The following is a 27,914-nucleotide window of genomic DNA, read 5'->3' as shown; positions in this document are numbered from 1 at the left end:
AGCGAGCGCATTGCATGGCACAGGGCACAGAGAGAGCTCCGGACACACAGAGCGGGAGCTGCTGCTGGCACAGGGCACAGAGAGAACACCCAATACACAGAGCGGGAGCTGCTGCTGGAACAGCGAGCGCATTGCATGGCACAGGGCACAGAGAGAGCTCCGGGCACACAGAGCGGGAGCTGCTGCTGGCACAGGGCACAGAGAGAGCTCCGGGCACACAGAGCGGGAGCTGCTGCTGGCACAGGGCACAGAGAGAGCTCCGGGCACACAGAGCGGGAGCTGCTGCCGGCACAGCGAGCGCATTGCATGGCACAGGGCACAGAGAGAGCTCCGGGCACACAGAGCTGGAGCTGCTGCTGGAACAGCGAGCGCATTGCATGGCCCAGGGCACAGAGAGAGCTCGGGGCACACAGAGCTGGAGCTGCTGCCGGCACAGCGAGCGCATTGCATGGCACAGGGCACAGAGAGAGCTCGGGGCACACAGAGCGGGAGCTGCTGCTGGCACAGGGCACAGAGAGAACACCCAATACACAGAGCGGGAGATGCTGGCGCCGGCACAGCGAGCGCATTGCATGGCACAGGGCACAGAGAGAGCTCCGGGCACACAGAGCTGGAGCTGCTGCCGGCACAGCGAGCGCATTGCATGGCACAGGGCCCAGAGAGAGCTCCGGACACACAGAGCGGGAGCTGCTGCCGGCACAGCGAGCGCATTGCATTGCACAGGGCACAGAAAGAGCTCCGGGCACGCAGAGCGGGAGCTGCTGCTGGAACAGCGAGCGCATTGCATGGCACAGGGCACAGAGAGAGCTCGGGGCACACAGAGCTGGAGCTGCTGCCGGCACAGCGAGCGCATTGCATGGCACAGGGCACAGAGAGAACACCCAATACACAGAGCGGGAGCTGCCGGCGCCGGCCCAGCGAGCGCAATTTATCGCACGGACAAGCCCTTCAGTTTGTGTCATTTGTAAATACAAAACTCCTTTCTATTTCTATATCCTCAATTTCTCATATTCCCAAACCCTGCATGTAATACCTAGATACAGGGCTCTATTTTGAATTCCATTCCGGTGTAAATTGATATGGAAATTCAACATATAGGAAAATGAGAAACGTTATTTTTCTTATTAGTTTTACACACACAACCCCCCCTGCGTTTTCAAGCATTTGGGCTGTAGCCTGCCTCTTTTTTGCTGGACCCCACAGGACCCCCCTTCATCCCCCATTCACCTGCACCCCATCCTCACACTCCAGAGACACTGGGACGCTGCTCATGACCTTATCACCCCCAGACTGCCCCCATAACACTTTTTACTCAACCCCAAACGTGGAAAAGAAGAGGGAGGGTGGGTACCAAGATGGGGTCCTAAGACAGAGGGGAGAAGGGATAGATGCAGGTGGACAAAGAAGGAGGGAAGCAAAGGGAATGGGGATTTTTTTCTCAAGTGCCCAAGGTCCACAGCTCCATCCCAAATCCTCTCTCTCCTGCAATAGAATGTTACTCCCAAGACATGGTGTATCAGTTCCTTCTGGATACATGTCTGGAATCAAGGTCAGCACAGTCGGACAAATACCATGAATAGCATTTATTGCAATACCAACAAACAAAAGAGAATAAACAGGATAAAATACCTAAACACTTAACACAAGAGAGAACAAAAAGAATAAAATAATTAAAACTTAATAAAAGGATACATAAGGATGCAAAACAGTTGATGGTTCAGGGCTTACTCACTATCCCTGATGCTCACTGGAGCAGACAGGCCAGGACTACCAGGATGGGCAGCAGCTGGACAGCCCCCATGCTTAGCGGGCATCTCCACGGAACCAAATGGGCTCAGTGGGAGGATGGGTGTTGCTCAGCTGCCCCACTCCTGGTGTCCTTATTGATCAGCCATCCATTATACTACGTGGGGCCAGGACACAGTATAAGGTGATGCCCGGGGGGCAGCCAAACACCGCCTGTTAATTACATAAGTGGCAACAGTCTGCGCATGTCGCCTGTCAGGGAGTGGCTGTATTACCCCTGCCTGCATTATCTTCCTGCCCTCATTACCTCTCTCACCCTCCTGTACAATCTTCACCCTTGTGGTTCCAGGGTATCTGTATCTATCTTGTGGCCTGCAGCCAAGTCAGTATTTGTGCATTTTATGAGGGTGGCAGTTCTCTACAAAGCAATTCAGAAAGTCCCTTCAGTTTCATTTGTTTCCAAACAGGAAATCAGAAAACCAGGGAAAAACCCCAGAAATTCCCAGCATGCCTCATATCCCCTTCCCAACATGCTGCTCCCCACACACAGCCTTGGTTCTTCCTCAGCTGCCCATCTCACTTTAGGGTTACCCCCAGGGGAGCTGCAGCTCAGGGAGCACAGGCTGAAGGCACCAGCTGGGGTACAACACCAGCTCTGCAGAGGAAACAGCATCTCCAGGGCTCCCAGGACACTGCAGGGTTGCTCCAACACTGCTCCCACCACTCTGTGAGCTGAGGTTCCAGTGGCCCCACCATGCTCTGCCTAAGCCACAGCTGAGACTGGATATCTCAAATCCTGCATCAGGAGTCAGAAAGCAAATGGGAGAGGAAAAAAAGATGACTTTGGGGTATTGGTCCACAGTGAGTAATTAGTGCCATTTTTAGCCTTGCTGACAACAAGCTCAGAGGCACCACACTGTAGTCCTGGGACAGAGGACTTGATATCCCTGTGTTATCCCCTCCTGCATCCTGGCAATCCACCCACCACCAGGCTCAGCCCAGTGCTGCTCTGCCTGCTCCAGGATTCCAAGTGCCAGAGAGGCCACTGGTTTGCACACAGACTCCCCCATCCTGCTGATCCCACTCCCCCTCCCTGCTCGCTGCCAGCAGCCAGACCTCCCTGCATCCCCAAACACAGAGCCCCTTCCCCAGGACAGCCCACTGCCCTCAGCTCCCCAAAAGAGGGGCAGAAGAGCTCCCTTCTCTGTTCATTTTCCCAGCAGCTTTGTACCCTGTGTGAAACAAGACTAAAAGTCTCTAAACAGAATCACTTTTTAAATAAAATTCTTACCCCAGCTGGCTACATGATTAAAGAAATACCTGTACTGTCAATCCAGATCAAATACTTTTACAAGAGAAAGTATCCTTTTCAGTAGCACAATTGGATACACCTTCAGAAAAAGCAGAACTGCCACCAACTCCCAAGACCCCACGGGAGGAAGGAAGCCCTCCTTGTGACACCCAATACAGCAGACATGGAAAAAGGAGGGAAAATACCCAAGGTTCTAGTGGAAAAAAAACAGGACAACAGAAATACATCATGCCTTAAAAATCTCTCTCCTTCCACTAGGAGCAAACAGTGCAACTTACTGTTTCTTTGCTTTTTCCATAGATCTTCCAGCCAGCACAAAGTGTCTCTCTGCTCCTACATCCCTCCCAACCAGGCCTTCCTTTCCCTGCCCCAGCATCACACCTGCACAGCCCAGGGGCCCCCAGAGCTCAGAGGGCTGGAACATCCAGCACAGGCCAGCAGGCTCTTCTCTCAGCAGCTCCAGGGCCACCCTGCACTAACACACAGCCCTGTGCCACCTTGCACACCGACTCCCCTGCCTCATGACATGCTGAACGAGCAAGGGCTGAGTGTTCGGAGATGAGACACTTCAACACTCCAAGCCCCACCAGCCATTTCACCAAAAGGCACCTGGAGTTCTCAAAAACACACCATGTCAAAGCTCCCCTTGGCACACATGGCTTCACTGCATGGGGGACTTGCAAACCCTTTTTCCCAAAGGCCCAAAAATGCATCTCACTCCAGAACCAAACAGTTTTGTGAGGCCAGAAGGAGGCAGAAGCCCCAAGTCACACAGCAAGTCAGGTCATACAGCTGTCCTGGGCAGGAATGGCTCCAAATTCCATCAGTCCCTGTCCCTCAGACACCACTTTGTTCTGTCCTACACTACAATAACACAGATTTATGTGCTTAAAATCCACCCCTAAGAACTGTCACACCAAGATCTTTGAATATTCCCAATTCAATGCCAATACTTTTTAACCTCCTTAATTTCTTTCTGTACTACAATATCAAGACAAATTGTCTACCTGCCCTAGAAACTTATAAAGCAGAAACGGGGTTTAAACAGGCCCCAGGATCTGAGGTGCCCTGTCTGTCCTAAAGCCCTAACTTGGCACTCAGGAATAGGCAACCGGTGGAAGGGTCCTCAGGAAACCCTCTCACAGCCACAGAAACCACACCACTGACAGGGGCAGCACCAGAGGCACCTGTTCCAGGGGAGCAGGACTGGAAATGGAAGGAACAAAAAGGAAAAGAATTATGAACTCCTTTACAGATGGCCAAACCACAACAATAATAAATTAGTTCCAATTTTCCTCTCTCAAAGACAATAAAACAACCCTGGCCTTAAGTCTCTTCACTTCAGACCTTAAAGAAACACATGGACCTGCCTTTCACAAGGAACAGATGGCACGTAGTGCTTCTGTCTGTCTGTCTCAGAGTCTGCAGCTCAGTGGTTTTTATCATCTCATTTGTTTGTTGTTCCCCCCAAAAAGCTTCAAACAAGGTACCTGATGGTGGGTGCCTCCCAGTGTTTTGGCAGGGGCAGGGGAACACAAAGATTTTTAAAACAACTACTCTTACTTTTATGTATTTTCCCCCTCAACCTTGCCTTCAGACAAAGCACTAAAACCAGAAAAGTTTCAGCCTGCTTCCCCCAGAGTTCCAAGGGAGAAATAAAAGCTCTGCCTCCAGCCTTCCTAAAGGAGAGGATGCAAAGGAACCCACATGACCAGGGGAGAGAAAATATCAGCCCCGGGGTCCAATGCAAATGAAACTGAGCCCTTGAGCAGACCCTGGTCCATTTAAGCCACAACCCCGAAACCAGAGAAGCATCCTAATAATTACCCCCATCTTTGTACTCACCACTCGAACCCTGTCTTGCTGGTCCGCAGTTCCGGCCACGGCAACCCACGGGGATGGATATCAGCGCCAGACAGGCATTGCCAAGCCATTAAACACAAGTCTGTTTCCAAAGAGAAGAAAAGACAGCACTTACCAGCTAAGTCATGTCCGGGCAGCCAAGCCGTGCCCCGACGGTCCTCCTCGAAACAGGTAAGTAGAAATCCCGAGGGCACCTGCCCAAGGAGTTTTCTCTCTGCTGCAGAAACCGCCCCGGCAGTGGCAGCGAAGCGGGACCCGCGCAGCCCAGTGCCAGCCGGGAGGGCTTTTCGTGCCCACGGAAAGCGCCAACCCTCTCTGTGCAAGCACCGCCCTCAGCAGAGTGACCAACAACACAGCTCGAGAGAACCGCGTCTAGGGAAAAGGCTCAGAATGCCAAGGGGCTTTTCAGGCTGCGAGTGGAGGGGCTCAGGTGGGACCAGTTGAGGGGCTCAGGTGGAGTGAGTTAAACCCACGGGGCGGGGGTGGGGCGGGGCGAGAGGCGGAGAAAGGGGCGGAGCAAAGGCGAGGCAACAGGCAGGGTCGACAAATGGGCGGGGCCACAGAATAGGGGCGGGGCTGAGGCGGAGCCATGAGCAGAGTCGAGCGAGGGGAACGGAGGGGACAGGGCAGGACCGGGGGTGCATGAGCTGGGCGGAGAGAGGGGCGGGGGCGAAGCAAATGGGGGGCCGGGGACCGGGAGCAGGGCCACGTCCGGGGCGGAGAAACGGGCGGGGGTGCGACGAGAGGCGGGACCGTGGGTGGTGCTGAGAGAGTAGCGAGGCCATGGGCAGGGGTGGGGTGAAGGGCGGGGTCAGTCTCCGTCGGCTCCAGCCCACGGCCAGACCGGCCTTCCTGCTGGCGGCACGGCAGCCCATTGGCCGGAGTGCCTGTCAGTCTCCGGCGGCTCCAGCCCGCGGCTAACCCCGCCTCAACACTAGCGACGAGGCACCCCGTTGGCGGAAGCGCCTGTAAGTCTCCGGCGGCTCCGGCCCGCGGCTAGCCCCGCCTTAACTCAGCGTCGCGGGAGCCCAATGGCAGAAGCGCCTGTCAGTCTCCGTCGGCTCCAGCCCACGTCCAGCCCCGCCTTCCCGATGGCTGTGAGGCACCCCATTGCCGGACGCTCCTGTCAGTCTGCACCGGCTACCGCCCACGTCCAGCCCCGCCTTCCCGCTGGCGGCGCAGCACCCCATTGCCGGACACTCCTGTCAGTTTCCGTCGGCTCCGGCCCACGGCCAGCCCCGCCTTCCTGATGGCTGCGAGGCACCCCATTGCCGGACGCTCCTGTCAGTCTGCACCGGCTGCCAGCCCACGGCTGTCCCCGCCTTCCCGCTGGCGGCGCAGCACCCCATTGCCGGACGCTCCTGTCAGTCTGCACCGGCTGCCACCCACGGCTGTCCCCGCCTTCCCAGTGGCGGTGCGGCTTCCCATCGGCGGACGCTCCTGTCAGTCTCCGGTGGCTCCCGCCCGCTGCCAGCCCTGCTAGCCGCGCCGCTGCTCCCAACCGTATCCGCCAGGTGAGTGTTCTGCTTGCTGAGCTGATTTAGACGGTAGTTCTGGGTGTTGTATCGTCAGTGCATCTGCACACCTGCCTTCTAATTTGTTTTTTTCACAGGCAGCCATAGAGCCATCAGGCCAGGGTGACAAAGGTCTGTCCAGTGAGATGTCTCAGTAAAGGAACCTGAGGTAGGGACTTCTGTGGGAATGATGTGCTTTGAGATCATAGGTCAGTATCTGCCCTTTGCCTCTGAGTGGTTTGTTGGTTTTTTTTTTGTCTTATCTTTGTAATTTCCTTTTGGTAACAGGAAGCTGTTGTTGCGAACTCTGTAGAAAACATAAAATTACTTTTGAAAAACAAATGCTTTCCTTTGCTGTATGGCATTCAGATCTTTCCAAGGTCATTATTAAGCTGCTGCCTGTTTTCAGCACTCAGGAAATGCAGTCTGTAGCCAGTGCTCATTTGCCAGCCCACGTGGTGGAGGTTGTCTTTCCAGACAGAGGCACTCAGTGGCTCGGGGGACACAGTTGCTGTGGATTGGGTTCAAGGTGGGAAGGTATGGCAGGAAGAAGGTACTGAGGTTCCAGCTTGAGTCCAAGGCCCGAGGTGTCGCCCCTTGGCGACACCCCCGTTGGGGTTCCCCGGCGCCCGAGGCGTACGCCCTCAGCAACCCCCCCTTGAGGTCCCCCGGCGCCCGAGGCGCTGCCCCTCGGCCAGCCCCGCCTTGGGGAGCCCCGGTGCCCATGGCATCGCCCCTCGGCCAGCCCCGCCTTGGGTACCCCAGGCGCTCCTCCACCCCGGTGCCCGAAATGTCGCCCCCCGGAAGCCCCCCATGGGGAGCCCCGCCGGTGCCCAAAATGTCGCCCTCCAAGAACCCCCCGCCAGGGACCTCCCCCCCTATGCCCGGAATGTCGCCCCCTGGGAGCCCGCCTTGGGGACCCCCCTTCCCGGTGCCCAAAATGTCACCCCTCGGGAGCCCGTCTTGGGGACCCCCCTTGCCGGTGCAAAAATTGTCGCCCCGCGGGAACCCGCCTTGAGGACCCCCGTTCCCAGTGCCCGGAATGTCTCCCCTCGGCAACCCCCCCTTGGGGACACCCCGCACCCGAGGCGTCGCCCCTCGGCAACCTCGCCATGGGGAACCCCGGCGCCGGAGGCTTCGCTCCTAGGCAGCCTCGCCTTAGGGACCCCCGGCGCCCGATGGACGACCCTCGGCAACTTCCCCTTGGGCACCCCCGGCGCCCGATGGACGCCCCTCGGCAACCCCCCCTTGGGGACCCCCCGCGCAAGAGAGATCACCCCTGGGCAACACCCCTTGGGGACCCCCGGTGCCCGAGGCATCGCCCCTTGGCAATCCCCCCTTGGGGACCCCCGGCGCCGGAGGCGTCGCCCCTCGGCAACCTCTCCTTGGAGATCCCTGGCGCCCGAGGCATCGCCCTTCGGAAACCCCCCCTTGGGGACGCCAGACGCCCGATGTCTCGCCCCTCGGCAACCCCCCCTTGGGGACCCCCGGCGCCCGAGGCGTCGCCCCTCAGCAACACCGCTTTTGGCACTCCCGGCGCCTAGGGACGCCCCTCGGCAACCCCTCCTTGGGGACCCCCAGCGCCCGTTGGACGCCCCTCGGAAACCCCCCTTTGGGGACCCCTGGCGACCGAGGCGTCGTCCCTCGGCAATCCCCTCTTGGGGACCCCCGGCGCCCGATGGACACCCCTCGGCATCCTCACCTTGGGGAACCCCGGCAACCCCGCCTTGGGGACCCACGGCGCCCGAGGCGTCGCCCCTCGGCAACCCTTCCTTGGGGACTCCCGGCGCCCGAGGCGCCGCCCCTCGACAAGCCCCGCCTCGGAAACCCCCGGCGCGCGAGGCACCGCCCCTCGATCAGCCCCGCGTTGGTGACCCCAGGCGCGGGAGGCGTCGCCCCTCGGCAACCCCGCCTTTGGAACCCGCAGCGGCCGAGGGACGCCCCTCGGCAACACTCCCTTGGGGACCACCGGCACGCGAGGTGCCGCCCCTCGGCAACCCCCCCTTGGGGACCCCCGGCGCCCGAGGCGTTTCCCCATGGCTAGCCCCCGTTGGGGACCCCCGGCACCCGAGGCGCCGCTCCTCGGCCAGCCTCCCTTTGAGGACCCCCGGCGCCCAAAGCGCCGCCACTCGGCCAGTCCCCTTTTTAGGGACCCCCGGCGCCCGAGGCGTCGCCCCTCGACAAGCTCTGCCTTGGGGAACCCCGGCGCCCGAGGCACCGCCCATCGAAACCCCTCCTTGAAGACACCCGGAGCCCGAGGCGCCGCCCCTCGGCAACCCCGCCTTGGGGTCCCCCAACGCCGGAGGCATCGCCGCTTGGCAACCCTGCCTTGGGGACCCCCGACGCCGGAGGCATTGCCGCTCCGCAACCTCCCCTTTGGGACCCCCGGCGCCTGAGTCGTCGCCCCTCAGCAGTCCCCTCTTGGAGACCCCCAGCGCCCAAGACGTCGCCCCTCGGAAACCCCCCCTTGGGGACCCCCGGCGCCGGAGGCGTCGCCCTTCGGCAACCCCTTTTTAGGGACTCCCGGCGCTCTGGGCGTTGCCCCATGGCCAGCCCCCATTGGAGACCTCAGGCACCCGCGGCGCCGCCCCTCTGCCAGCCCCCCTTTGGGGACCCCCGGCGCCCGAGGCGTCGCCCCTCGGCAACCCCCACTTGGGGACCCCCGGTGCCTGAGGTCTCGCCCCTTGGCAACCCTCCCTTGAGGACCCACGGCGCTCAAGCCGTCGCCCCTCGGCAACTCCCCCTTGAGGACCCCTGGTGCACGAGGCGTCGCCTCTCAGAAACTTCCCCTTGTGGACCACCGGCGCCCAGGGGCTCGCCTTTTGGTAACCCCCCCTTGGGGACACCCGGTGCCAAAAATTTCGTCCCTCGTGAACCCTCCTTGGGGACCCCCAGTGCCCAAAATGTCGTCCGTCGGGAACCCTGCTTGGGGATCCCCGGTGCCCTAAATGTCGTCCCTCGGCAACTCCCCTTTCGGGAACCCCCGGCGCCCGAGGCGCCGCCATTCGGTAATCCCCCCTTCGGGGACCCCTGGCGCCCGAGACGTCGCCCCTCGGCAACGCGGCCTTTAGGACCCCCGGCGCTCGAGACACCGCCCCTTCGGACACCCCCCGAGGCACCCCGGTACCCGAGGCGTCGCCTCTCGGAAACTTCCCCTTGGGGAACCCCCACGCCCGAGGGGTCGCCCCTCGGCAACCCCCTCTTTGGGGTCCTTCGGCACTCAAGGCGTCGCCCCTCGGACACCCCCTTGGGAACCCCCTGCGCCCGTGGCGTTGCCCTTCGGCACCCCCTTGGGGACCCCCGGCATCCGAGGGCTAGCCTGTCGGCAACCCCCTCCTTGGGGACCTCTGGCGCCCGTGGCGTCACCCGTCGGCAACCCCCCCTTTGGGGACCCCCGGCGCCCGAGGCGTCGCCCCTCGACAAGTCCGCCTTGGGGACCCCCGGCGCTCGAGGCACCGCCCCTCGGCCGCCCCTCTATGGGGACCCCTGGCGCCCGTGGCGTCGCCCCTCGGCAACCCCGCCTTGGGGACACCAGGCGCTCCTCCACCCCGGTTCCCGAGACGCCGCCCCCTGGAAGCGCCCGCCTGGGGACCCCCGCCCCCGTTGCCCGAAATGCCGCCCCCCGGGAATCCCCGCCGGGGATCCCCCGGCGCCCAGTGCCCAAAATGTCGCCCCTCGGGAGATCCCACCGGGGACTGCTCCTTCCGGTGCCCGAAATGTCGCCCCCCAGGAGCCCATGCCGGGGACGGCCCCCCTCAGTGCCCGAAATGTTGCCCCCTGGGAGCCACCGCTGGGGAGCCCCGGTGCCGAAAATGTGGGCCCTCGGGAACCCCCCTTTGGGGACCGGGGTGCCCAAAATGTCGTCCCGCGGAAACCCACATTAGGGTGCCCCGGTGCCCAAAATGTCGTCCCTCGGGAACCCCCCTTTGGGACCTCCGGTGCGCAAAATGTCGTCCCTCGGGAACCCCCCTTGGGGACCCCCGATGCCCGAAATGTCGCTTCCCGGGAACCCCCCTGGGAACCTCCCCCCCATGCCTGGAATGTCGCTCCCTGGGAGCCAGCCTTGGAGACGCCCCTTCCCGGTGTCCAAAATGTCGCCCCTCTAGAGCCCGTCTTGGGGACCCCCCTTTCCGGTGCCCGGAATGTCGCCCCTCGACACCATCCCCTTTTGGACCCCCCGCGCAAGAGGGTTCGCCCCTCGGCAACCCCACTTGGGAACCCCCGGCGCCCGAGGTGTCGCTCCTCGGCAATCCCACCTCGGGGACCCCCGGCGCCCGAGGCGTCGCCCCTCGGCAACCTCTCCTTGGAGATCCCTGGCGCCCGAGGCATCGCCCCTCGGAAACCCCCCCTTGGGGACCCCCGACGCCCGAGGTCTCGCCCCTCGGCAACCCCCCCCGGGACCCCTGGCGCCCGAGGCGTCGCCCCTCAGCAACACCGCTTTTGGCACTCCTGGCGCCTAGGGACGCCTCTCGGCAACCCCTCCTTGGGGACCCCCGGCGCCCGTTGGACGCCCCTCGGAAACCCCCCTTTGGGGACCCGTGGCGACGAAGGCGTCGCCCCTCGGCATCCCCACTATAGGGAACCCCGGCAACCCCGCCTTGGGGACCCACGGCGCCCGAGGCGTCGCCCCTCGACAAGCCCCGCCTCGGATACCCCCGGCGCGCGACGCGCCGCCCCTCGATCAGCCCCCCGTTGGGGACCCCAGGCGCCCGAGGCGTCGCCCCTCGGCAACCCCGCCTTTGGAACCCGCGGCGGCCGAGGGACACCCCTCGGCAACACCCCCTTGGGGACCTCCGGCACGCGAGGTGCCGCCCCTCGGCAACCCCCTTTTGGGGACCCCCGGTGCCCGAAATGTCGTTCCTCGGGAATCCTCCTTGGGGACCCCCGGTGCCCTAAATGTCGTCTGTCTGCAACCCCCCCTTCGGGAGCCCTGGCGCCCGAGGTGTCGCCCCTCAGCAATCCCCTCTTGGGGATCCCGGCGCCCAAGGCGTCACCCCTCGGACAACCCTCCTTGGGGATCCCCGGCGCCCGAGACACCGCCCCTCGGCCAGTCCCGCCTTGGAAACCCCCGGCGCCCCAGGCACGGCCCCTCAACCAGCCCCGCCTCAAGGACCCGAGGCGCCCGAGGCGCCGCCCCTCGGCAACCCCACCTTGGGGACCCCCTGCGCCCGAGGCGCCGCCCCTCGGCAATCACCTTTTGGGGAACCCCAGCGCCCGAGGCATCGCCCCTCTACAAGCCCCTCCTTGGGGACCCCAATGGCCTGAGGCGACGCCTCTCGGCAACCCCCTTTGGGGACCCCCGGCGCCCGATGGACGCCCCTCAGAAACCCCCCCTTGGGAACCCCCGGCGCCCGAGGCGTCGCCCCTCGGCAATCCCCCGTTTGAAACCCCCGGCGGCTCAGAGACGCCCCTCGGCAACCCCCCCTTGGGGACCCCCGGCGCCCGCGGCGCCGCCCCTCGGCCAGCCCCCCTTTCGGGACCCCCGGCGCCCGAGGCGTCGCCCCTCGGCAACCCCGATTTTGGGACCCCTGGCGCCCGAAGCACCGCCCCTTTGACAAGCCCCGCCTTGGGGACCCCCGGCGCCCGAGGCACCGCCCCTCGGCCAGCCCCTCCTTGGGGACCGCCGGTGCCCGTGGCGTCGCCCCTCCGCAACCCCGCCTTGGGTACCCCAGGCGCTCCCCCACCCCGGTGTCCGAAATGTCGCACCCCGGGAATCCCCGCCAGGGACCCCACCTCCCGGTGCCCGAGATGCCACCCCCGGGGAGCGCCCGCCGGGGAGCCTTGCCCCCGTTGCTCGAAATGCCGCCCCCCGGGAGCCCCGCCGGGGACCCCCCTTGCCGGTGCCCGGAATGTCGCCCCTCGGCAACATTCCCTTGGGGACCCCCGGCCTCCGAGGCGTCGCCCCTCGGCAACCACCCATTGGGGACCCCCCGCGCTAGAGGGCTCGCCCCTCGGAAACCCCGCCTTGGGGACCCACGGCGCACGAGGCGTCGCCCCTCGGCAACCCCTCCTTGGGGACTCCCGGCACCCGAGGCACCGCCCCTCGGCAACCCCTCCTTGGGGACTCCCGGCGCGCGAAGCGCCGCCCCTCGATCAGCCCCGCGTTGGGGACCCCAGGCGCCTGAGGCGTCGCCCCTCGGCAAACCCCACTTGGGGACCACCGGTGCCCAAGGCGTCGCCTCTCGGAAACTTCCCCTTGAGGAACCCACACGCCCGAGGGGTCGCCCCTCGGCAACCCCCTCTTTGGGGTCCTTCGGCACTAGAGGCGTCGCCCCTCGGACACCTCCCTTGGGGACCCCCAGCGTCTGAGGGCTAGCCATTCGGCAACCCCCTTCTTGGGGACCCCCGGCGCCCGAGGCGTCGCCCCTCGGTTACTCCGCCCTGGGATCCCCCGGTGCCCAAAATGTCGTCCCTCGGCAACCCTCCTTGGGGATCCCAGGTGCCCTAAATGTCGTCCCTCGGACACTCCCCTTTCGGGGACCCCCGGCGCCCGAGGCGCCACTCATCGGCAACCCCCCCTTCGAAGACCCCTGGCGCCCGAAGCACCGCCCCTCGACAAGCCCCGCCTTGGGGACCCCCGGCACTCGTAGCACCGCCCCTCGACAAGGCCCGCCTTGGGGACCCCCGGCGCCCGAGGCACCGCCCCTCGGCCAGCCCTTCCTTGGGGATCGCCGGCGCCGGTGGCGTCGCCCCTCCGCAACCCCGCCTTGGGTACCCCAGGCGCTCCCCCACCCCAGTGCCTGAAATGTCGCCCCCCGGGAGTCCCCGCCAAGGACCCCACCTCTTGGTGCCCGAGATGCCGCCCCCTGGGAGCGCCCGCCGGGGAACCCTGCCCCCGTTGCTCGAAATGCCGCCCCCCGGGAGCCCTGCCGGGGACCCCCCGGCGCCCGGTGCCCGAAATGTCGCCCCTCGGGAGATCCCGCCGGGGACTGCTCCTTTCGGTGCCCGAAATGTCGCCCCCCAGGAGCCCCCGCCAGGGACACCCCCCTGCAAGCTCGAAATGTTGCCCCCCCGGAAACCCGTACTGGGGAGCCCCGGTGCCGAAAATGTGGGCCCTCGGGAACCCCCCTTTGGGGACCGGGGTGCCCAAAATGTCATCCCGCGGAAACCCCCATTGGAGTGCCCCGGTGCCCAAAATATCGTCCCTCCGGAACCCACCTTGGGGACCCCCGGTGCCCAAAATGTCGTCCCTCCGGAACCCCCCTTGGGGACCCCCGGTGCCCGAGGCGCAGCCCCTCGACAAGCCCTGCCTTGGGGACCCCCGGTGCCCGAGGCGTCGCCCCTCGGCAACCCCGCCTTTGGAACCCGCGGCGGCCGAGGGACGCCCCTCGGCAACACCCCCTTGGGGACCTCCGGCACGCGAGGTGCCGCCCCTCGGAAACCCCCTTTTGGGGACCCCTGGTGCCCAAAATGTCGTCCCTCGGGAATCCTCCTTGGGGACCCTCGGTGCCCTAAATGTCTGTCGGCCTCCCCCCTTCGGGACCCATGGCGCCCGAGGTGTCGCCCCTCGGCAACCCCCTCTTTGGGGTCCTTCGGCACTCGAGGCGTCGCCCCTCGGACACCCCCCTTGGGGACCCCCGGCGTCTGAGGGCTAGCCATTCGGCAACCCCCTCCTTGGGGACCCCCGGCGTCCGAGACGTCGCCCCTCGGTTACTCCGCCTTGGGGCCCCCCGGTGCCCAAAATGTCGTCCCTCGGCAACCCTCCTTGGGGATCCCCGGTGCCCTAAATGTCGTCCCGCGGGAACCCCCGGTGCCCAAAATGTCGTCCCTCGGAACCCACCTTGGGGACCCCCGGTGCCCAAAATGTCGGCCCTCGGGAACCCACCTTGGGGCCCCCCGGTGCCCAAAATGTCGGCCCTCGGGAACCCCCCTTGGGGACCCCCGGTGCCCAAAATGTCGTCCCTCGGGAACCCCCCTTGGGGACTCCCGGTGCCCAAAATGTTGTCCCTCGGGAACCCCCCTTGGGGACCCCCGGTGCCCAAAATGTCGTCCCTCGGGAACCCCCCTTGGGGACCCCCGGTGCCCAAAATGTCGTCCCTCGGGAACCCCCCTTGGGGACCCCCGGTGCCCAAAATGTCGTCCCTCGGGAACCCCCCTTGGGGACCCCCGGTGCCCAAAATGTCGTCCCTCGGAAACCCCCATTGGGGACCCCCGGTGCCCAAAATGTCGTCCCTCGGGAACCCCCCTTGGGGACCCCCGGTGTCCAAAATGTCGTCCCTCGGGAACCCGCCTTGGGGACCCCCGATGCCTGAAATGTCGCTTCCCGGGAACCCCCCGCCGGGGACCTCCCTCCCATGCCCGGAATGTCGCTCCCTGGGAGCCAGCCTTGGGGACCCCCCTTCCCGGTGTCCAAAATGTCGCCCCTCTAGAGCCCGTTTTGGGCACCCCCCTTGCCGGTGCCCGGAATGTCGCCCCTCGGCAACATCCCCTTGGGGACCCCCCGCCCTCCGAGGGGTCGCCCCTCGGCAACCCCTCTTTGGGGACCCCCCGCGCAAGAGGGCTCGCCCCTCGGAAACCCGCCCTTGGGGACCCCCGGCGCCCGAGGCGTCGCCCCTCGACAACCTCTCCTTTGAGATCCCTGGCGCCCAAGGCGTCGCCTCTCGGCAACCCCCCATTGGGGACACCCCGCACAAGAGGGCTCGCCCCTCGGCAACCCCGCATTGGGGACCCACGGCGCCCGAGGCGCCGCCCATCGACAAGCCCCGCCTCGGATACCCCCGGCACGCGAGGCGCAGCCCCTCGATCAGCCCCGCGTTGGGGACCCCAGGCGCCCGAGGCGTCGCCCCTCGGCAACCCCGCCTTGGGTACCCGCGGCGGCCGAGGGACGCCCCTCAGCAACACCCCCTTGGGGACCTCCGGCACGCGAGGTGCCGCCCCTCGGCAATCCCCTTTTGGGGACCCCCGGTGCCCGAAATGTCGTCCCTCGGGAATCCTCCTTGGGGACCCCCGGTGCCCTAAATGTCGTCTGTCGGCAACCTCCCCTTCGGGACCCCTGGCGCCCGAGGTGTCGCCCCTCGGCAATCCCCTCTTGGGGATCCCCGGCGCCCGAGGCGTCGCCCCTGGGACAACCCTCCTTGGGGACCCCCGGCGCCCGAGGCGCCGCCCCTCGGCCAGCCCCGCCTCGGGGACCCGAGGCGCCCGAGGCGCTTCCCCTCGGCCAGCCCCGCCTTGGGGACCCCCGGCGCCCGAGGCGCCGCCCCTCGGCCAGCCCCGCCTTGGGGACCCCCGGCGCTCGTGGCGTCGCCCCTCGGCAACCCCGCCTTGGGTACCCCAGGCGCTCCCCAAACCCGGTGCCCGAAATGTCGCCCCCCGGAAGCCCCCAATGGGGAGCCCCGACGGTGCCCGAAATGTCGTCCCCCGGGAAGCCCCCGCCGGGAACCCCCCCTCCTGTGCTCGGAACGTCGCCCCCTGAGAGCCGCCTTGGGGACCCCCCTTCCCGGTGCCCAAAATGTCGCCCCTCGGGAGCCCGTCTTGGGTATCCCCCTTGCCGGTTCCAAAAATCTTGCCCCGCGGGAACCCGCCTTGAGGACCCCCGTTCCCAGTGCGGGGAATGTCTCCCCTCGGCAACCCCCCTTGGGGACCCACGGCGCCCGAGGCGTCGCCCCTCGGCAACCCCGCCATGGGGACCCCCGGCGCCGGAGGCTTCGCCCCTCGGCAACCTCGCTATAGGGACCCCCGGCGCCCGAGGGACGACCCTCGGCAACCCCCCCTTAGGGACCCCCGGCGCCCGATGGACGCCCCTCGGAAACCCCCTCTTGGGGACCCCCGGCGCCCGAGGCGTCGCCCCTCGGCAATTCCCTCTTGGGGACCCTCGGCGCCCGAGGCGTCGCCCCTCTACAAGCCCCGCCTTGGGGACCCCCGGCGCTCGTAGCACCGCCCCTCGACAAGCCCCGCCTTGGGGACCCCCGGCGCCCGAGGCACCGCCCCTCGGCCAGCCCTCCTTGGGGACCGCCGGCGCCCGTGGCGTCGCCCCTCTGCAACCCCGCCTTGGGTACCCCAGGCGCTCCCCCACCCCGGTGCCCGAGATGCCGCCCCCTGGGAGCGCCCGCCGGGGAAAACCCGCCCCCATTGCTCGAAATGCCGCCCCCCGGGAGCCCCGCCGGGGACCCCCCGGCGCCCGGTGCCCGAAATGTCGCTCCTCGAGAGATCCCGCCGGGGACTGCTCCTTCCGGTTCCTGAAATGTCGCTCCTCAGGAGCCCCCGCCGGGGACCACCCCCCGCATGCCCGAAATGTCGCCCCCCCGAAAACCCCTACTGGGGAGCCCCGGTGCCGAAAATGTGGGCCCTCGGCAACCCCCTCTTTGGGGACCGGGTTGCCAAAAATGTCGTCCCTCGGGAACCCCCCTTGGAGACCACCGGTGCCCGAGGCGCAGCCCCTCGACAAGCCCTGCCTTGGGGACCCCCGGCGCCCGAGGCGTCGCCCCTCGGCAACCCCGCCTTTGGAACCCGCGGCGGCCGAGGGACGGCCCTCGGCAACACCCCCTTGGGGACCTCCAGCACGCGAGGTGCCGCCCCTCGGCAACCCCCTTTTGGGGACCCCTGGTGCCCAAAATGTCGTCCCTCGGGAATCCTCCTTGGGGACCCCCGGTGCCCTAAATGTCTGTCGGCAACCCCCCCTTCGGGACCCTTGGCGCCCGAGGTGTCGCCCCTCGGCAACCCCCTCTTTGGGGTCCTTCGGCACTCGAGGCGTCGCCCCTCGGACACCCCCCTTGGGGACCCCCGGCGTCTGAGGGCTAGCCATTCGGCAACCCCCTCCTTGGGGACCCCCGGCGTCCGAGACGTCGCCCCTCGGTTACTCCGCCTTGGGGTCCCCCGGTGCCCTAAATGTCGTCCCTCGGGAACCCCCGGTGCCCAAAATGTTGGCCCTCGTGAACCCACCTTGGGGCCCCTCGGTGCCCAAAATGTCGTCCCTCGGGAACCCCCCTTGGGGACTCCCGGTGCCCAAAATGTCGTCCCTCGGGAACCCCCCTTGGGGACCCCCGGTGCCCAAAATGTCGTCCCTCGGGAACCCCCCTTGGGGACCCCCGGTGCCCAAAATGTCGTCCCTCGGGAACCCCCCTTGGGGACCCCCGGCGCCCAAAATGTCGTCCCTCGGGAACCCCCCTTGGGGACCCCCGGCGCCCAAAATGTCGTCCCTCGGGAACCTCCCTTGGGGACCCCCGATTCCCGAAATGTCGCTTCCCGGGAACCCCCCGCCGGGGACCTCCCCCCCATGCCCGGAATGTCGCTCCCTGGGAGCCAGCCTTGGGGACCCCCCTTCCCGGTGTCCAAAATGTCGCCCCTCTAGAGCCCGTTTTGGGGACCCCCCTTGCCGGTGCCCGGAATGTCGCCCCTCGGCAACATCCCCTTGGGGACCCCCGGCCTCCGAGGGGTCGCCCCTCGGCAAACCCCCCCTTGGGGAACCCCCGCGCAAGAGGGCTCGCCCCTCGGCAACCCCCCTTGGGGACCCCCGGCCCCCGAGGCGTCGCCCCTCGGTAACCCTCCCTTGGGGACCCCCCGCGCAAGAGGGCTCGCCCCTCGGCAACCCCCCTTGGGGACCCCCGGCGCCCGAGGCGTCGCCCCTCGGCAACCCCCCCTTGGGGACCCCCGGCGCCCGAGGCGTCGCCCCTCGACAACCTCTCCTTGGAGATCCCTGGCGCCCGAGGCGTCGCCCCTCGGCAACACCCGATTGGGGACCCCCCGCGCAAGAGGGCTCGCCCCTCGGCAACCCCTCCTTGGGGACTCCCGGCGCCCGAGGCGCCGCCCCTCAACAAGCCCCGCCTCGGATATCCCCGGCGCGCGAGGCACCGCCCCTCGATCAGCCCCGCGTTGGGGACCACCGGTGCCCGAGGCGTCGCCTCTCGGAAACTTCCCCTTGAGGAACCCACACGCCCGAGGGGTCGCCCCTCGGCAACCCCCTCTTTGGGGTCCTTCGGCACTCGAGGCGTCGCCCCTCGGACACCCCCCTTGGGGACCCCCGGCGTCTGAGGGCTAGCCATTCGGCAACCCCCTTCTTGGGGACCCCCGGCGCCCGAGGCGTCGCCCCTCGGTTACTCCGCCCTGGGATCCCCCAGTCCCCAAAATGTCGTCCCTCGGCAACCCTCCTTGGGGATCCCCGGTGCCCTAAATGTCGTCCCTCGGACACTCCCCTTTCGGGGACCCCCGGCGCCCGAGGCGCCACCCTTCGGCAACCCCGCCTTCGAAGACCCCGGCGTTCGAGGCGTCGCCCCTCGGCAACTCCGCTTTTGGGACCCCTGGCGCCCGAAGCACCGCCCCTCGACAAGCCCCGCCTTGGGGACCCCCGGCGCCCGAGGCACCGCCCCTCGGCCAGCCCCTCCTTGGGGACCGCCGGCGCCCGTGGCGTCGCCCCTCTGCAACCCCGCCTTGGGTACCCCAGGCGCTCCCCTACCTCGGTGCCCGAAATGCCGCCCCCTGGGAGCGCCCGCCGAGGACCCCCCGGCGCCCGGTGCCCAAAATGTCGCCCCTCGGGAGATCCCGCCGGGGACTGCTCCTTCCGGTGCCCAAAATGTCGCCCCCCGGGAGCCCCCGCCGGGGACCCCCCCCCCGCATGCCCGAAATGTTGCCCCCCCAAAAAAACCCTACTGGGGAGCCCCAGTGCCGAAAATGTGGGCCCTCGGGAACCGCCCTTTGGGGACCGGGGTGCCCAAAATGTCGCCCCCCGGAAGACCCCAATGGGGAGCCCCGACGGTGCCCAAAATGTAACCCCCCGGGAACCCCCCGCCGGGGACCTCGCCCGCTATGCCCGGAATGTCGCCCCCTGAGAGCCTGCCTTGGGGACCCCCCTTCCCGGTGCCCAAAATGTCGCCCCTCGGGAGCCCGTCTTGGGGACCCCCCTTGCCGGTGCCCAAAATGTCGCCCCTTGGGAGCCCGTCTTGGGGAGCCTCCCTTGCCGGTGCCAAAAATGTCGCCCCGCGGGAACCCGCCTTGAGGACCCCCGTTCCCAGTGCCTGGAATGTCGCCCCTCGGCAACCCCCCCTTGGGGACCCCCGGCGCCGGAGGCTTCGCCCCTCGGCAACCTCACCTTAGGGACCCCCGGCGCCCGGGGGACGACCCTCGGCAGCCCCCCCTTGGGGACCCCCGGCGCCCGATGGACGCCTCTCGGAAACACCCCCTTGGGGACCCCCAGCGCCTGAGGCGTCGCCCCTCGGCAATCACCTCTTGGGGACTCCCGGCGCCCGAGGCGGCGCCGAGCCTCTACAAGGCCCTCCTTGGGGACCCCCGGCCGCCTGAGGCGACGCCCCTCGGCAACCCCCCCTTGGGGACCCCCGGTGCTTGATGGACGCCCCTCAGAAACTCCCCCTTGGGGACCCCCGGCGCCGGAGGCGTCGCCCCTCGGCAATCCCCCCTTTGGGACCCCCAGCGGCTGAAGGAAGCCCCTCGGCAACCCCCCCCTTGGGGACCCCCGGTGCCCCAGGCATTGCCCCATGGCCAGCCCCCATTGGGGACCCCCGGCGCCCGCGGCGCCGCCCCTCGGCCAGCCCCCCTTTCGGGACCCCCGGCACCCGAGGCGTCGCCCCTCGGCAACCCTCCCCTGGGGATCTCCGGCGCCAGAGGCTTCGACACTTGGCAAACCCCACTTGGGGACCACCGGTGCCCGAGGCGTCGCCTCTCGGAAAACTTCCCCTTGGGGAACCCACACGCCCGAGGCGTCGCCCCTCGGCAACCCCCTCTTTGGGGTCCTTTGGCACTCGAGGCGTCGCCCCTCGGACACCCCCTTTGGGGACCCCCGGCGTCTGATGGCTAGCCATTCGGCAACGCCCTCCTTGGGGACCCCCGGCGCCCGAGGCGTCGCCCCTCGGTTACTCTGCCTTGGGGTTCTCCGGTGCCCAAAATGTCGTCCCTCGGCAACCCTCCTTGGGGATCCCCGGTGCTCTAAATGTCGTCCCTCGGGAACCCCCGGTGCCCAAAATGTCGTCCCTCGGAACCCACCTTGGGGCCCCCCGGTGCCCAAAATGTCGTCCCTCCGGAACCCACCTTGGGGCCCCCCGGTGCCCAAAATGTCGTCCCTCGGGAACCCCCCTTGGGGACCCCCGGTGCCCAAAATGTCGTCCCTCGGGAACCCCCCTTGGGGACCCCCGGTGCCCAAAATGTCGTCCCTCCGGAACCCCCTTGGGGACCCCCGGTGCCCAAAATGTCCCTCGGGAACCCCCCTTGGGGACCCCCGGTGCCCAAAATTGTCGTCCCTCGGAACCCCCCTTGGCGACCCCCGGCGCCCAAAATGTCGTCCCTCGGGAACCCCCCTTGGGGACCCCCGATGCCCGAAATGTCGCTTCCCGGGAATCCCCCGCCAGGGACCTCCCCCCCATGCCCGGAATGTCGCTCCCTGGGAGCCAGCCTTGGGGACCCCCCTTCCCGGTGTCCAAAATGTCGCCCCTCTAGAGCCCGTTTTGGGGACCCCCCCTTGCCGGTGCCCGGAATGTCGTCCCTCGGCAACATCCCCTTGGGGACCCCCGGCCTCCGAGGGGTCGCCCCTCGGCAACCCCCCCTTGGGGACCCCCCGCGATAGAGGGCTCGCCCCTCGGCAACCCCCCTTGGGGACCCCCCGGCGCCCGAGGCGTCGTCCCTCGGCAACCCCCCCCTTGGGGACCCCCCGGCGCCCGAGGCGACGCCCCTCGGCAACCCCCCCTTGGGGACTCCCGGCGCCCGAGGCGCCGCCCCTCGATCAGCCCCGCCTTGGGGACCCCAGGCGCCCGAGGGCGTCGCCCCTCGGCAACCCCGCCTTTGGAACCCGCGGCGGCCGAGGGACGCTCCTCGGCAACACCCCCTTGGGGACCTCCGGCACGCGAGGTGCCGCCCCTCGGCAACCCCCTTTTGGGGACCCCCGGTGCCCAAAATGTCGTCCCTCGGGAATCCTCTTTGGGGACCCCCGGTGCCCTAAATATCGTCTGTGGGCAACCTCCCCTTCGGGACCCCTGGCGCCCGAGGTGTCACCCCTCGGCAATCCCTCTTGGGATCCCCGGCGCCCGAGGCGTCGCCCCTCGGCCAGCCCCGCCTTGGGGACCCCCGGCGCCCCAGGCGCCGCCCCTCGGCCAGCCCCGCCTTGGGGACTTTCGGCTCTCGTGGCGTCGCCCCTCGGCAACCCCGCCTTGGGTACCCCAGGCGCTCCCCCACCCCGGTGCCCGAAATGTCGCCCCCCGGAAGCCCCCAATGGGGAGCCCCGACGGTACCCGAAATGTCGCCCCCCAGGAACCCCTCGCCGGGGACCTCCCCCGCTATGCCCGGAATGTCGCCCCCTGAAAGCCCGCGCCCCCTTGGGGACCCCCCTTCCCGGTGCCCAAAATGTCGCCCCTCGGGAGCCCGTCTTGGGGACCCCCCTTGCCGGTGCCAAAAATGTCGCCCCGCGGGAACCCACCTTGAGGACCCCCGTTCCCAGTGCCTGGAATGTCGCCCCTCGGCAACCCCCCTTGGGGACCCCCCGGCTTCCGAGGGCTAGCCTGTCGGCAACCCCCTCCTTGGGGACCCCCGGTGCCCGAGGTTGCCGCCTTTCGGCAACCCCCCCTTCGGGGACCCCCGGCGCCCGAGGCGTCTCCCCTCGGCAACCCCGCTTTTGGGAGCCCCGGCGCCCGATCACCGCCACTCGGCAACCCCCGCTTCGGGGACCCCCGGCGCCCGAGGCGTCGCCTCTCGACAAGCCCCGCCATGGGGACCCCCGGCGCTAAAGGCACCGCCCCTCGACAAGCCCCGCCATGGGACCCCCCGGCGCCCGTGGCGTCGCCCCTCGGCAACCCGCCTTGGGTACCCCAGGCGCTCCCCCACCCCGGTGCCCGAAATGTCGCCCCCCGGGAGTCCCCGCCGGGGAACCCACCTCCCGGTGCCCGAAATGCCGCCCCCCGGGAGCCCCCGCCGGGGACCCCCCTGCACCCGGTGCCCGAAATGTCACCCCTCGGGAGCTCCCGCCGGGGACTGCTCTTTCCGGTGCCCGAAATGTCGCTCCCCGGGAGCTCCCGCCGGGGACGGCCCTCCCCCAGTGCCCGAAATGTTGCCCCCTGGGAGCCCCCGCCGGGGACCCCCCCCGCGTGCTCGAAATGTCGCTCCCCCGGAAACCCCTATTGTGGACCCCTGCTGCCGAAAATGTGGGCCCTCGGGAACCCCCCTATGGGGACTCAAGAGCCCAAAATGTCGTCCCTCCGGAACGCACCTTGGGGACCCCCGGTGCCCAAAATGTCGTCCCTCGGGAACCCCCCTTGGGGACCCCCAGTGCCCGAGGCGTCGCCCCCCCGGGAACCCCCCGCCGGGGACCTCCCCCCCATGCCCGGAATGTCGCCCCCTGGGAGCCCGCCTTGGGGACCCCCCTTCCCGGTGCCCAAAATGTCGCCCCTCGGTAGCCCGTCTTGGGGACCCCCCTTGCCGGTGCCCGGAATGTCGCCCCTCGGCAACCCCTCCTTGGGGGCCCCGGAGCCCGAGGCGCCGCCCATCGGCAACCCGTCCTTGGGGACCCCCGGACCCCGAGGCGCCACCCCTCGGCAACTCCCCCTTCTGGGACCCCCGGCGCCCGAGGCGGCGCCCCTCGGCAACCCCCGCTTTGGGGACCGTCGGCGCCAGTGGCGTCGCCCCTGGACAACCCCTCCTTCGGGCCTCCCGGCGCCCAAGGCACCGCCCCTCGATAAGCCCCGCCTCGGATACCTCCGGCGCCCGAGGCGCCGCCCCTTGGCCAGCCCCGCCTTGGGGACTCCCGGCGCCCGAGGCGCCGCCCCTCGGTCAGCCCCGCCTTGGGAACCCCCGGCGGACGAGGCGCCGCCCCTCGGCCAGCCCCCCTAGGGGACCCCCGGCGCCCGTGGAGTCGCCCTTCCGCAACCCCGCCTTGTGGACCCCTAGCCCCCGAGGGCTCGCCCCTCGGCAACCCCCCCTTGGAGACCCCCGGCGCACGAGGCGTCGCCCCTCGGCAACCCCTCTTTGTGGACCTCCGGCACCCAAAGCGTCACCCCTCGGCAACCCCTCCTTGAGGACCCCCGGCGCGCGAGGGCTCGCCCCTCGGCAACCTTCCTTGGGGACCCCCGGTGCCCGAAATGTCGTCTGTCGGGAACCCTTCTTGGGGACCCCCAGTGCCCTAAATGTCAACCCTCGGCAATCCCCCGTTCGGGAACCCCTGGCGCCCGAGGCGCCGCCCCTCGGCAACCCTGCCTTTGGAACCCACGGCGGCCGAGGGACCCTCCTCGGCAACCCCCCCGTGGGGACCCCAAGCACCCGAGGTGCCGCCCCTCAGCAACCCCCCCTTGGGGACCCCCGCCGCCCGAGGCGATTCCCCATGGCCAGACTTCCTTGGGGACCCCCGGCGCCCAAGGCGCCGCTCCTCGGCCAGCCCCCCTTTGGGGACCCCTGGCGCCCAAAGCGCCGCCACTCGGCCAGCCCCCTTTTTTGGGACCGCCGGCGCCCAAGGCGTCAACCCTCGGCAACCCCCCCTTGGCGATCCCTGGCGCCCGAGGCGTCGCCCCTTGGCAACACCTCTTTGGGGATCTCCCGCGCCCTAGGGCTCGCCCCTCGGCAACCCGTATTTTGGGAACCCTCGGTGCCCGAGGCGTCGCCCCAAGGCAACCCCCCCTTGGGGACCCCCGGCGCCCGAGGCGTTGCCCGTCGGCCAGCCCCGCCTTGGGGACACCCGGTGCCCGAGGCGCCGCTGCTTGGCAACCCCCCCTTTGGGACCCCTGGTGCCCGAGGTGTCGCCCCTCGGCAACCCCTCCTTGGGGACCCCCGACGCCAGCGAGAGCTGCTGGCACCGGCACAGCGAGCGCAATTTATCGCACGGACAAGCCCTTCAGTTTGTGCCATTTGTAAATACAAAACTCCTATTTTCAAAATCCCCCTTTCCAATTTCGCATATTCCCAAACCCGTATATAATGCCTAGATACAGGGCTCTATTTTGAATTCCATTCCAGTGTAAATTACAGCATTTGGGCTGTAGCCTGCCTTTTTTTTGCTGGACCCCACAGGACCCCCCTTCATCCCCCATTCACCTGCACCCCATCCTCACACTCCAGAGACACTGGGACGCTGCTCATGACCTCATCACCCCCAGACTCCCCCCATAACACTTTTTACTCAACCCCAAACGTGGAAAAGAAGAGGGAGGGTGGGTACCAAGATGGAGTCATAAGACAGAGGGGAGAAGGGATAGATGCAGGTGCACAAAGAAGGAGGGAAGCAAAGGGAATGGGGATTTTTTTCTCAGGTGCCCAAGGTCCACAGCTCCATCCCAAATCCTCTCTCTCCTGCAATAGAATGTTACTCCCAAGACATGGTGTATCAGTTCCTTCTGGATACATGTCTGGAATCAAGGTCAGCACAGTCGGACAAATACCATGAATAGCATTTATTGCAATACCAACAAACAAAAGAGAATAAACAGGATAAAATACCTAAACACTTAACACAAGAGAGAACAAAAAGAATAAAATAATTAAAACTTAATAAAAGGATACATAAGGATGCAAAACAGTTGATGGTTCAGGGCTTACTCACTATCCCTGATGCTCACTGGAGCAGACAGGCCAGGACTACCAGGATGGGCAGCAGCTGGACAGCCCCCATGCTTAGCGGGCATCTCCACGGAACCAAATGGGCTCAGTGGGAGGATGGGTGTTGCTCAGCTGCCCCACTCCTGGTGTCCTTATTGATCAGCCATCCATTATACTACGTGGGGCCAGGACTCACTATAAGGTGATGCCCGGGGGGCAGCCAAACACCGCCTGTTAATTACATAAGTGGCAACAGTCTGCGCATGTCGCCTGTCAGGGAGTGGCTGTATTACCCCTGCCTGCATTATCTTCCTGCCCTCATTACCTCTCTCACCCTCCTGTACAATCTTCACCCTTGTGGTTCCAGGGTGTCTGTATCTATCTTGTGGCCTGCAGCCAAGTCAGTATTTGTGCATTTTATGAGGGTGGCAGTTCTCTACAAAGCAATTCAGAAAGTCCCTTCAGTTTCATTTGTTTCCAAACAGGAAATCAGAAAACCAGGGAAAAACCCCAGAAATTCCCAGCATGCCTCATACCCCCTTCCCAACATGCTGCTCCCCACACACAGCCTTGCTTCTTCCTCAGCTGCCCATCTCACTTTAGGGTTCCCCCAGGGGAGCTGCAGCTCAGGGAGCACAGGCTGAAGGCACCAGCTGGGGTACAACACCAGCTCTGCAGAGGAAACAGCATCTCCAGGGCTCCCAGGACATCGCAGGGTTGCTCCAACACTGCTCCCACCATTCTGTGAGCTGAGGTTCCAGTGGCCCCACCATGCTCTGCCTAAGCCACAGCTGAGACTGGATATCTCAAATCCTGCATCAGGAGTCAGAAAGCAAATGGGAGAGGAAAAAAAGATGACTTTGGGGTATTGGTCCACAGTGAGTAATTAGTGCCATTTTTAGCCTTGCTGACAACAAGCTCAGAGGCACCACACTGTAGTCCTGGGACAGAGGACTTGATACCCCTGTGTTATCCCCTCCTGCATCCTGGCAATCCACCCACCACCAGGCTCAGCCCAGTGCTGCTCTGCCTGCTCCAGGATTCCAAGTGCCAGAGAGGCCACTGGTTTGCACACAGACTCCCCCATCCTGCTGATCCCACTCCCCCTCCCTGCTCGCTGCCAGCAGCCAGACCTCCCTGCATCCCCAAACACAGAGCCCCTTCCCCAGGACAGCCCACTGCCCTCAGCTCCCCAAAAGAGGGGCAGAAGAGCTCCCTTCTCTGTTCATTTTCCCAGCAGCTTTGTACCCTGTGTGAAACAAGACTAAAAGTCTCTAAACAGAATCACTTTTTAAATAAAATTCTTACCCCAGCTGGCTACATGATTAAAGAAATACCTGTACTGTCAATCCAGATCAAATACTTTTACAAGAGAAAGTATCCTTTTCAGTAGCACAATTGGATACACCTTCAGAAAAAGCAGAACTGCCACCAACTCCCAAGACCCCACGGGAGGAAGGAAGCCCTCCTTGTGACACCCAATACAGCAGACATGGAAAAAGGAGGGAAAATACCCAAGGTTCTAGTGGAAAAAAACCAGGACAACAGAAATACATCATGCCTTAAAAATCTCTCTCCTTCCACTAGGAGCAAACAGTGCAACTTACTGTTTGTTTGCTTTTTTCATAGATCTTCCAGCCAGCACAAAGTGTCTCTCTGCTCCTACATCCCTCCCAACCAGGCCTTCCTTCCCCTGCCCCAGCATCACACCTGCACAGCCCAGGGGCCCCCAGAGCTCAGAGGGCTGGAACATCCAGCACAGGCCAGCAGGCTCTTCTCTCAGCAGCTCCAGGGCCACCCTGCACTAACACACAGCCCTGTGCCACCTTGCACACTGACTCCCCTGCCTCGTGACATGCTGAAGGAGCAAGGGCTGAGTGTTCGGAGATGAGACACTTCAACACTCCAAGCCCCACCAGCCATTTCACCAAAAGGCACCTGGAGTTGTCAAAAACACACCATGTCAAAGCTCCCCTTGGCACACATGGCTTCACTGCATGGGGGACTTGCAAACCCTTCTTCCCAAAGGCCCAAAAATGCAGCTCACTCAGAACCAAACAGTTTTGTGAGGCCAGAAGGAGGCAGAAGCCCCAAGTCACACCGCGAGTAAGGTCATACAGCTGTCCTGGGCAGGAATGGCTCCAAATTCCATCAGTCCCTGTCCCTCAGACACCACTCTGTTCTGTCCTACACTACAATAACACAGATTTATGTGCTTAAAATCCACCCCTAAGAACTGTCACACCAAGATCTTTGAATATTCCCAATTCAATGCCAATACTTTTTAACCTCCTTGATTTCTTTCTGTACTACAATATCAAGATAAATAGTTTACCTGCCCTAGAAACTTATAAAGCAGAGACGGGGTTTAAACAAGCCCCAGGATCTGAGGTGCCCTGGATGCCCAAAAAACCTAACTTGGCACTCAGGAATAGGCAACCGGTGGAAGGGTCCTCAGGAAACCCTCTCACAGCCACAGAAACCACACCACTGACAGGGGCAGCACCAGAGGCACCTGTTCCAGGGGAGCAGGACTGGAAATGGAAGGAACAAAAAGGAAAAGAATTATGAACTCCTTTACAGAGGGCCAAACCACAACAATAATAAATTAGTTCCAATTTTCCTCTTTCAAAGACAATAAAACAACCCTGGCCTTAAGTCTCTTCACTTCAGACCTTAAAGAAACACATGGACCTGCCTTTCACAAGGAACAGATGGCACGTAGTGCTTCTGTCTGTCTGTCTCAGAGTCTGCAGCTCAGTGGTTTTTATCAACTCATTTGTTTGTTGTTCCCCCCAAAGAGCTTCAAACAAGGTACCTGATGGTGGGTGCCTCCCAGTGTTTTGGCAGGGGCAGGGGAACACAAAGATTTTTAAAACAACTACTCTTACTTTTATGTATTTTCCCCCTCAACCTTGCCTTCAGACAAGGCACTAAAACCAGAAAAGTTTCAGCCTGCTTCCCCCAGAGTTCCAAGGGAGAAATAAAAGCTCTGCCTCCAGCCCTCCTAAAGGAGAGGATGCAAA

At 65.3% G+C, this 27,914-nt stretch overlaps 4 protein-coding genes and 1 long non-coding RNA gene across 5 annotated transcripts in view; 3 read left to right on the top strand and 2 right to left on the bottom strand.

Moving 5' to 3' along the window:
* Positions 1-27,914, bottom strand: part of LOC139668153 (extracellular matrix organizing protein FRAS1-like) — a 42,683-nt gene that overhangs the window by 14,254 nt on the left and 515 nt on the right. The gene's annotated exons all lie outside the window — the stretch shown is intronic.
* On the bottom strand, positions 1,595-8,219 carry LOC139668517 (uncharacterized). The gene is made up of 3 exons (XR_011697087.1): positions 8,138-8,219; positions 4,904-5,003; positions 1,595-2,542 (listed from the first exon to the last, which is right to left on the bottom strand). It is a non-coding gene; the product is annotated as an uncharacterized lncRNA (long non-coding RNA).
* LOC139685327 (basic proline-rich protein-like) lies at positions 8,981-12,751 on the top strand. The gene has a single exon (XM_071582026.1). It carries the CDS (start codon positions 8,981-8,983, stop codon positions 12,749-12,751), a length of 3,771 nt encoding a protein of 1,256 aa, XP_071438127.1.
* Positions 17,759-19,196, top strand: LOC139685326 (basic salivary proline-rich protein 1-like). Its single transcript, XM_071582025.1, has 2 exons — positions 17,759-17,909; positions 18,295-19,196. Exons 1-2 carry the CDS (start codon positions 17,759-17,761, stop codon positions 19,194-19,196), a joined length of 1,053 nt encoding a protein of 350 aa, XP_071438126.1.
* Positions 21,817-23,193, top strand: LOC139685324 (basic proline-rich protein-like). Its single transcript, XM_071582024.1, has one exon. The coding sequence runs from the start codon at positions 21,817-21,819 to the stop codon at positions 23,191-23,193; it is 1,377 nt and encodes a 458-aa protein (XP_071438125.1).

Source organism: Pithys albifrons, chromosome 2 (genome assembly GCF_047495875.1).
Source record: "Pithys albifrons albifrons isolate INPA30051 chromosome 2, PitAlb_v1, whole genome shotgun sequence".
In the NCBI taxonomy this organism is placed as follows: Eukaryota; Metazoa; Chordata; class Aves; order Passeriformes; family Thamnophilidae; genus Pithys; species Pithys albifrons.
This window is presented reverse-complemented; position numbering and strand designations above follow the sequence as displayed.